Source organism: Mixophyes fleayi, chromosome 2, assembly GCF_038048845.1.
Source record: "Mixophyes fleayi isolate aMixFle1 chromosome 2, aMixFle1.hap1, whole genome shotgun sequence".
NCBI lineage: Eukaryota > Metazoa > Chordata > Amphibia > Anura > Limnodynastidae > Mixophyes > Mixophyes fleayi.
Window position 1 is genome coordinate 90416063 of NC_134403.1, and position 10376 is coordinate 90426438.

General features: G+C 41.6%; 1 protein-coding gene across 1 annotated transcript in view; it reads left to right on the top strand.

Moving 5' to 3' along the window:
• LMBR1L (limb development membrane protein 1 like) overlaps positions 1-7659 on the top strand; it is a 31053-nt gene extending 23394 nt beyond the window's left edge. Inside the window, exons 9-17 of the mRNA XM_075199629.1 lie at positions 935-1007; positions 1095-1178; positions 1706-1782; positions 3219-3296; positions 3397-3470; positions 4461-4551; positions 5164-5230; positions 6629-6790; positions 7201-7659. Of these exons, the coding sequence (XP_075055730.1) occupies positions 935-1007; positions 1095-1178; positions 1706-1782; positions 3219-3296; positions 3397-3470; positions 4461-4551; positions 5164-5230; positions 6629-6790; positions 7201-7256 (762 nt within the window). The 3' untranslated portion in view covers positions 7257-7659. The remainder of the gene's footprint in view (positions 1-934; positions 1008-1094; positions 1179-1705; positions 1783-3218; positions 3297-3396; positions 3471-4460; positions 4552-5163; positions 5231-6628; positions 6791-7200) is intronic.
• The last annotated feature ends 2717 nt before the right edge of the window (positions 7660-10376 follow it).

Below are 10376 nucleotides of genomic sequence, written 5' to 3' on the forward strand. Positions count from 1 at the left end.
TCCTCTGTAATTTTATACATTTATATCGGTGGGGAATGGGGGCGAGGGGAGGGGGAAAGAGGAAGGAGGGATGGGAGGTAGAAAGGCACAAGATCTGTTAACAACATCACTAATAAGTAAATAAGTAAACAAGCCAACCTGGAACATTGCTGGAAAGCGCTATGCCACACTGTTACATTAGCTACCAAAAATAAAAATAGCAAACAAACGTTACTCACCAGCAGCACGCCGTAACCAGCCTAGGGGGTCCGGAGGCGGCCCAAGAGCTATATTCCGTCTGCGGGTGGGAGAGCCGTACTGGACAGACAGCTGCGGCTTTCTATTAGAAACAACGGGGCCCACACCCTATCGAAATTATATGATTTATCATGAAGGTAACACGTTATTCTCTCCATGCTTGCAACATGCCCTATGTAGGACCGTAACTCCTGCATAGAGGGAGCCCTAGGGTCTTTCCAATGTTTTGCTATTAGAGATTTAGCAGCTGCCAGCAAATGGGAGATAAGCTTGTTAGAAGGCGCGCTCTCATCAGGTATAGGGCGATAGAGAAGGAATGAGCAGGGGTCCTTATCTATCTGTTGTTCTGAGACAGAGTTTGAGTGTAAGAACCATGTTCCAAAAAGGAACTATGCGGGGTCAGGTCCACCATATGTGTAACATCGTACCTCTCTGGCCACATTCCCGCCAGCAGCTCGGAGTGGCCGTAGGAAACATTCGAGACAGCTTCTTAGGAGTATAGTACCACCTATAGTACACTTTGTAGGTTGTTTCCTTAATTAGTGTAGAGATTGAGCTCTTGGCAATCCCCTCCCTGATCCTTTGCAATTCTTTTTTAATGTTTCCATTTTCTTTCTAATACAACTACTGAATAAGCCTGTCTTAGCATGTTTTTGCTTTGCTTGTGGCTGAGCGTGTGTATTCTTCCCCTCTGCAGCTGCTGGAGAACTTGGAGGAACATCTGAGTTGTACCGCGTTTGAGGAAGCGGCTATATCCCGTAAAATCTCCAGTAAGTAACCCCTGAGATGTTCTTGTGTTCTCCGGGATGTGCTCTCAGGTTACCTTCCTCACCGTTGTCTGGGGTTTTGTTTTACAGCTAAAGCATCCTGTTGGCTGAACCTAAACATGGAGGCTCTACAGAAAAGACTCCTAGCTATAAAGAGCCAGAGAATTACCTTAGGTGAGAAACCATGCGCTAAGTTGCCATAAGACTAACTTGTATGGTACATCTAACCGAACTATTTCTGAATTTTACAAAGGTAGTGAATGTAATTTGGGGTCTGTTTGACATTAGGGATGTAAGTCATTTAAAGTGCAAACTGGTGATTTTGCTAAACACCGCTAGCTATTTGCCATTTACCTCTAATAAAATTGCTGTTTTAGAACTGGCTGGCCAAGTCGCAGAAAATTAGCAATTTGACAAAATCTGAGTTTGATATGTTTTACCCCAAGATCTTGTTTGAATCTTCTTCAAAATACGAGAACAGAAGTTATTTTGTGTAGAGATTCTTAATTAAGTCCATATTATTTCCCTAGGCTAGAGGACTTGAAATGTATTTTCCATAAACTACAATAAATCCATCCATCCCTGTTGTTGTGTTGAAACTTGTACACTTTCAAAAGGACGAAATCTAAACATTTGTCTTCAAATTCCGGTCCCTTTTATCTGAGTGTTTTCCTAAGCAGCTCTGTCTTTGTTTCCTACAGAGATGAGAAGGAAGGCATCTCCATGGCAACGCAATCTGGTTTACCCCCTGGCCATGCTGCTGCTCCTCGCTCTAACGGTAGGTAGTCTGCTGCTCATTTTCAATTTGACATTCTAAGAGTGCTTATATACATCTAAATACATGATCTCCACACACGTTTATGTCCAGGGATGAGAATCTGGTCATCAATGGACAAGGAGTACCTTAGTTCATTCATACTTCCTCCAGGAAAGGTTATAAAACTTGGATCCTGGAGGTAAGGTCATGTGACAGGGGTACGAGGGGGCATCATTGTGTCCACACACCCTGCTGTCAAATGCCCAAAATCACGGCATTGCATGTGGGGGGCTTCAGCATTAGGCCCCGCCTCCACAGTAGTCCGGGAGCTTGCCTTCTCTTCCAGGACTTCCCAAAATTAGGGATCCTTCCAGAAATTCCGTAATTGTTAGTGAGCTTATTAATAACCTGTTAGATTGCAGAAAATAATTTCTTTACCAGTAGTTACAGAGACCGGTTTCAGCTAGTAGACACTCTACACTGATGATGGACTTGTACGTTGATACTTTTGATCAGTGATGCGGTCCCAGCTTCTTCCTGCCTTATTGTCAGATGTCTTTGTTATAGCTTGTAATACTTGTTTAATATACCTACTTATGTTATTATAGATAGGTGTCTTTCTTAGATTAACTGTATGGTTTCAACTTTATTACCGAGATTAATGATGTGCAGCCATTAGAGGGAGACACCTTGTAGCCCCCAAGTCTATTCAGTTGCCCATTACTGGTGTACATGGACAACCTGATCATGTCTGTTGTCAGGGCACAAAAGAACTGCCTGCACCCACCTAATGACTGGTCTGTTACTGTAATCTGCAGAGCCGACCATATTAGTGCAAATGTTCAGGGGGGGGGGGGGGGGGGGTAATATCCTCCCGTCTTCATGTAGGGCATTGCTGCACTCCCTGTAATTCATTCCCTATCTTCCACTGCTTACTTGATGTACAAATGTCATACTGTTCATGGTCAAGGATTGGCAAAAACAATAACAGAGCAGCAACATGATGTGTAATGCCACCTCTGTATATCGGGTAAGAAGTGGTATGGGAGATGGCATTAATTGGCCATAATGTACCATAGCGCAGATATGGGTTTATAGAGTTAGAGAATGATTTGCACAAAATGGAAAGTATATCCTTTACAATGTGACTGAAAAAAAGCCAATACAAATTGTTTGCAAAACCAACATGTAGACAATGTTTTTTTTGTTGTTTTTGTTTTGTTTTTTTAAACATTATTTATTAATTTGGCAGTGACTGATGTACTGAAGTGTATTCCGCACACTAGGCCATAAGGCAGATAGATGTGTGTTTGTGTAATTGTCTTAGGATTCTAAGTCTTGGAATCCTATGCAAGTTACAGGATGATATTTTCACTGACGATTTAAGTGTAAATTGCATCCAACTCTCCATCAGGCCCTTCTGTGTGAAGTTCTCATTTCCTACCTATCTGTTACAGGGAATTTCTGTCCTGATCGTTTGCTTCCATGTCTTAGAACTTCTCATTGATGACTCTGCCATGCCCAAGGGGATGCAGGTACATAACTTAATGTCATTCAGCAATGTTTCATTTACTGCATACAATAATATTACCTGTTTGTATTCGGGTAAACAAAGTGTGTTTTTCTGTTACACAGGACTCTCGACTCGGGAAAGTCTCTTTCTCTGTCTTTGGTCCATTTGGTGCAGCTGTACAAGTCATCCTTATTTTGTATCCTTTACTTGCTGAAAGGAAAATCTGTTTAAATGAATAGGAATCCTGTGTATCTTCAAACGTGTTAAAGGTCTAATGACTATTAGGCAGGCCCTGCACTATAGTCGTGGGGGGGGGGTGGGGTGTCCCAGTAGGACTCAAAACACTTTACATTTTTGCGGAAGGTGAGACGACCATCATTGAATGATTCAATAGACTAGCAGCTTCTGCCCATTATATTCCCTAACACACACACGGGTCCACTTTTGTTAGACGTTAATTAACATACCAGTTTGTCTTGGACTATGGGAGAAAACCGGAATACCCAGAGAATACCCACAACCAACACAAACGTGGGGAGAACATACAAACTCCACATATCAGCATGGTAGTAATCTAATCCATGACCCCAATGCTGTGAGGCAGCAATAGTAATCCGTATCCCACAGAAATGACCACTGTCTCCTGATTGGACTGACACTGTGGTATAAACCAAGGTGGAACAAGCTGCTAGTGTTTGTTGGGTTAAAAAAAGCATTTAGGTTGTAAATCCCCTTTTGGCAACTTGCTGCCCAGAAGTAAACTAAAATGTACTATACGGCCGGTGATAATAGTATTGATATATAGAATTAATAGAGAAAGACAAGTGTTATAGTAGAAAATAGTAAATTAAATAGTTTGATGTCTTTATTTTTAAGAAAATGTCCTAAATGGATGCTTAATTAAGTGTTACACAGTATGTCATTTTCTGTGAACATCTGGAAGCCAGACTCCTGCTCATTTTATTGAACACAATAGAGGAAATTACAGGGGGAGCGAAAATAAAATATCTCAACATTGCAGAGGGAAACTTAAAGGGCTTGCAGTGTGTGTGTCTCTGTCTGTGTGTCTCTGTCTGTGTGTCTCTGTCTGTGTGTCTCTGTCTGTGTGTGTCTGCCTGTATATTTTGAGGAGCTATCTTTACGTAATTACTGTATTGATTGTTTTGAGTCCTTGACCTCAAACCAGCTACCTGATGGCCGCTTCTGTGGTTGGGTTCTACAGCTCCCCTCTGTTTGCAAAACTCCTGCCCCAGAAACATGACACAACCATGACCAAAGTAAGAATCTTTCAGACAGTGTTTTATGTAACTCTCTGTAACATTGTTACCTATGTAGTGTGAGAGCTAGCTCATCCCCATATACTTTTGACAAATTTTACAATGTTGATGTTGCTTCTAAGGAGGCTGCATTTGGTAGTATGGTCCTCCAGGCGGCTTAGCACTCCTAAGCACTACTCCCCTGCTGTTTGGGTAGCTTTGGCACATCCCACAGTCTGCATCCCTGACTACTGATCAGATTTTTTTTTTACTTCATGTTAAATTCCTATACCTGAGGCTTTCTGGAGACGCAGACCAATGCATCCTGGAATGTAGTCATTCTGTTTTACTCTGCTCCTTTACTCCTTGCTGGGCAGGTTGTAAGTGGAGGAGTTATTGGAAGTATGAGTCTAACCACTCCGCCCCCCCCGTCCCGTCCAGTCATCCCCCCCCCTGCCCCTGTCCCAGTTCACTGTCCTTATTTTTTTTTTAATGTTTTGTTGCTACATCTCCTGCATTTGAACCAATACATTTGTTCACACTTCTCTTATATGCTCCATTTTTGGTTTTGCAAATTGTGTGCACAAGAGCAGCTTTATGCCGGCATGTGTTAACCTCTGCTTTGTCTAATAGATCATCGGAAACTGTGTGTCTCTGCTTGTGCTCAGCTCTGCACTCCCAGTCTTCTCCAGAACATTGGGTGAGTTTTATTACACAAATGTAGTGAGCTTCCTGGAGGACTAATTATGTAAGAAATGAGAGTTGAAGGAAAGGTTTATTTTTAATTCAGAATTCTAGTTGTAGATTTGTATTCATGGAATGGCCAAGCTGTGTAATGTTGCTCCTAAGACAAGGACTAAGTTACTGTTGACTAAAAGCCTTAGACTGAAATTGTGTGGCTGCATGTAGGCGTGAAATTACGATTACATTGAGAGTCAAGATACGATATGTACAACTCAAAATGCTGTGTAAACTGTCACAAGCCGCAGCTTCTCCAGCAACCGCCGGGGCTCTCTCTCTACCCGCATCCCGGCTGTGGTCATGATGACCAGGACGTCCCTTCTGCCCATGCACCCCAGGTGTCACCAGGGCAACAGCCGGGACGCTTCTGGTATCCCCACCGCGGCCGAGCTAGTTTGACAGCTGGGCGAGCATGCGCACACTGTATTAATCAGTTATCATCCTCCTGAGCCTGATTGCCACCCCTGTGGCTTCTCTCTCCGCATTGGCCCTCATATGTTTTTATAAGGCAGAGAGGGCTTGGCCTCCCTGCCAGTTATAGTGCTGAGTTCCTGGTTGCTGACCTGCTCTTCTCTCTACAATCCATTGTGTTTATCTTCTGGATTTGATTTTTCTGTATGACCTTTGGTTTTTTTTCCTGGACTCTGTTTTCTGCTGGGAGCCCTGTCGCTTGCTTGTGACTCGGGTTCCTTGTTTTCTGCTGGGAGCCCTGTCGCTTGCTTGTGACTCGGGTTCCTTGTTTTCTGCTGGGAGCCCTGTCGCTTGCTTGTGACTCGGGTTCCTTGTTTTCTGCTGGGAGCCCTGTCGCTTGCTTGTGACTCGGGTTCCTTGTTTTCTGCTGGGAGCCCTGTCGCTTGCTTGTGACTCGGGTTCCTTGTTTTCTGCTTGCCCTGACCCTTGCTTGTAGCTCACCTCGCTGCCTGCAACCTCAGCTTGTGCCAGACTATGTTGTTCTTCTGTCCTCACCATCTATACCTCGCTGCGGTACATTCATAAGCTTGTACTACGCTGAGTTTAAGTCCTGGGGGCATCTGAGTACCTGTGAGCGCAACAAGCTCTACGGGGAAAGGCGGCTGCTATAGGTGAAAACCTCTACATCATGTGCTACAAGCTCATGATAGTAGCCGTTGGCCTAACATAAACGTGCGGCAGCATCATGATATGCTCTGAGATTACCTTGCTGGAGTAAAGATTTGGTGGTCATCTACTTATAGAACTAAGCACAATAAATGGGGGTTAGCAGGGAAAATGAGATTTTCAACTTTCTATGTGTAACGTCTTCTATATATAATGTCACATTCTTTTCCTTAATGTCTATGATTACTATGTCTCATCGTTTGTAATGTCTTACGTACAGGTATCACACGATTTGATCTTCTGGGTGACTTTGGGCGCTTCAACTGGTTGGGAAACTTTTATCTGATCTTCCTATATAACATGCTGTTCGCTGGCCTCACCACACTTTGCCTAGTAAAAACGTTTACATGGGCCATGCAAGCTGAGCTCATACGTGCATTTGGTAAGAATACTGCTAAAATAAGAATCTGTAATAAGGCCTGTGCACTCACTGTATGTCTATAATCATTTTACAAGTAATTCTAAAATGGCATTGAAATATGCCTAATGGTATAACATTGGTCTGTGGAAGAAAGTCACATAAGACTTGTTTTATATTCATAGATAGACCGGGGGGAAAATATATCGAGCTTTGGGTTTGCAAAAGTTGAGATGTTGCCTACCAATCAGATTCTAGCTGTCATTTTGTAGAATGTACTAAATAAATGATAACTAGAATCTGATTGGTTGCCATAGGCAACATCTCCACTTTTTCCAAACCCTCAGTTTTATAAATGTACCCCTAGATCTTTAATCTGTGGATTCTCCCCATTACTTCTGCACACCTTTTTATTGGTTGTTTTTGTTTTTTAGGGCTGGACAGATTGCCTCTGTCTGTGACCCGAATTCGTAGTCAAGGGAAGCCCTGATTTACCTCCAAGGAGTTGTCTTTCATCATGATGAGCACCTGGTATCCAGGTCCTTGAATCCATGGATGGTCAGACAATCTGTTCAGAAGGTTGCTCTAGTATGTAGCATGTGAGTGAAGAAGTCACGTGACTGGACTTCTTGGGACCGAAACATTGGTTCGGACGCTGCACGTTATGAGGTGAAATTGTCAGCATTTTCATGCTGGCTCAGGATCTGTATGAGGATCTTGGATGGCAACTACAGCTGAAGTTTCAATCAAAACTGAGCCAACTTTAGAAGGGGTGAAATGGACCCCTAACCATTGCTTGAATATTTTTTCTGCTGCTAAAGAGAAGGAGGGGATAGCGAGAGACTGGTGTTTTTTGGTTTTTTTTTTTGTTTTTTTTTTTTTTGTTTTTTTTTTCTCTTCTATTTTGTTTTTGGATTTTTGTTTTGTTTTTTTTTTTTTACAAACGACGTACCATATTTTAGTAAAGGGTATGTTTGTTGATGGGATACATGGAACACCCTTATTTAACAAAAGACTCGGAAGGTTTATCGTATGAAGCAAATGAACACTAAAACGTTTTCACACTAAGGAGACCATTTCTGAATGGATAAAGTGGTAAAAGGCAGTAGTTTTTGTAAGTCCCCTCCACTCTACCTGTGCTTGTTTACATGAACTACACTCCAGCCTTCGGGGCCTTCTGTTGCCATCTCATTGTGTGCTGGTATTTGTGCATTGACAAGAATATACCAGCATCATATTCAAGCCAGAACAGTGATAGACTCTCCTGTCCCTCGTATGGTTCTGTTTTCTGTGTCTTCTACCCATTTTATTACGGTTTTGTGTCCAGTCCTATGTCTTGCGTTTCCATTGGTGTGTGTGTGTGTGTGTTTTATGATGGAGAGATTGTTTCTCACCACTATAGCAGGATCAGTAGTGAATTTATTTGTAAATAATTTCCATGCTGCTCCACAAAGTTTTTCTGAGGATATTAGATATGCAGTATTTTGTAGCATCCATGTCTTGGTTGTCAGAGTTCTCCAGCATTTCCACTGGTATGTAGAGAGCATAAAACATATGGTATTGAATTGCACAGTAGATGCGAACTTACTCCATACTAGATTATATACAGTGTTGACTATAGGCAGAAATAATAAGGCAGCCTATGGAACTTCTCACCCCGCCCCCTCCATTTAGGCCCTAATATATTGTTCAGTCAGCTGAACTAGTTTAATGGAAAGATGCACGTTCTATAGCTGTACACAAGTTGTTTGATTGCATTATATTTGTGGTGGATGGCTCCCTGAGGTATATACACCCACCAGCACTCACTTGTGTAGTATTTATTTTAATCATTATTCAAAGAAGTCTTTTATTACTTTAAAGGGAAAGTGTTCCACGTTCTATTACACAGTAGGGATAGGACAGTGCTTTATAGGCTCTAGTTAACCAGCTATTTTCAGGTTTTTTTTATACTAGCTAAGTCTGTTTTTGCAGGTCAGCTGTGGCTATGTTTTACTATAGAATGTATGTTAAGGGAAAACTAAAGCTTAAATAAAAGTTGCCATATATGAAAATGTTATGGAGGATTACTGGACACACTTAACTTGTAAATGTTACACTTTGACTTTTCATATTGGTCTATTTAGTATTTTAGGTTTAGCCATCCTCTGCCCCACACACACACTTAGCTGAGTTATCCATTACTCCCTCATCAGTTGTTCTAGAGGGCCAAAGGAAAAATTGTTATAATGTGGTTAAATGTGGAGCATCGGCCGCCCTGTGTTCACGCTGTTCTACGTGGCGTTTTCACACTTCCAGTCCTGAACATCGTTCAACAATCAGAATGTGGTATCATTTTTGTTTTTAATGGATTTTTAGTTATAAAAGTGAGAATAACCAAAACTGTGTACAGAGGTAAATTACCAGGATTCTCGACTACTCCTCCAAAGCTGATATTAAACACATCCATATCTCCCTTTATTATCATCGAGAATTGGTACAAATTATGTTTACTTTTTATTTTTTTGTGCAATAGTCACTCATTTTACACAGATGTATATTATAGGCATAGGTGGGAACCTCACCTGGAGATTCCAGGTGTGTATTTTAAGTAGGTCATTTACTTATTGGGGTGGGCTTATTGTGAATGCTGTATGTGTTTAATAAGCCGCAGTCCCACTAACTAGGTTCTGTAAAATACTATGATGAGCATCCTCCTCTATGATTGGCTTGTAGAATATCCACCAAAACCTACGTTTTAGAACTTCCCACTTGCGATCATGGTTTTGAACGTGTACAAAAGGTTCAGCCTTACTAAAAATATCTGTTACTCCTATACAGCTAAGGGACATGTTTGGATAATACATGGAAATAACCAGGCTTCCCCTTGTATATTTCCATCAAGTTTCACCTAGATTGTCCTGCATATAGAATGTAATGTCCAGCCCCCTCCCTGAGATCGCTGCTCCGCATTGGGTGCATTAAGATCCCAGGAACATGTCTTTGCTAAAGAATGATCTGTCAATGTGATTGTTGTTCCCTGTACAATGTATCCCACTCTGCCTTACAGAAGGTTTGTCCTGCTGCATATTAGTCTGTGTCTCTGCAATGTGTGGTTTGATAAATATGTGGACCTTTATTATTATTATTAATGTTCACTGTGAAGAGTTGTAGTATTTAGAATGTTTGACATCAGGAAAGGGAAAGTGAATTCAGTATTACAAAGTTAAACGCTCTTTCCCAGCAATATCTTCCATATGATACTATTGCATTTGAACTTGTACATGATGGGTGTGACAAAATGTGTAGCTTTAACATGTAGATGTGAATGTATCCCTGCACTGAAGTCTCTGATACAACTGCCATTATTTTGCATGGAAAAGTATTTACCATTGATTGTAAACTCTTTACTGTGGAGACAAAATAGTTTGCTGTCATTGTTATGTTTGCCTTATGGTATGTCCTGGACATCATGTACGGGAGAATATCTGTCTGGATGTACCCGAAGTCTTCCTAGGGAGCAATCAATAGGTGAATAAAGCTTTGTGGAAACTAGAACAGAGCTTAAAAGGGTCCATTCTCAAACTCCTGCAATGGCGGCTTTTCACCTTCAGCTGACATTTACTGACTT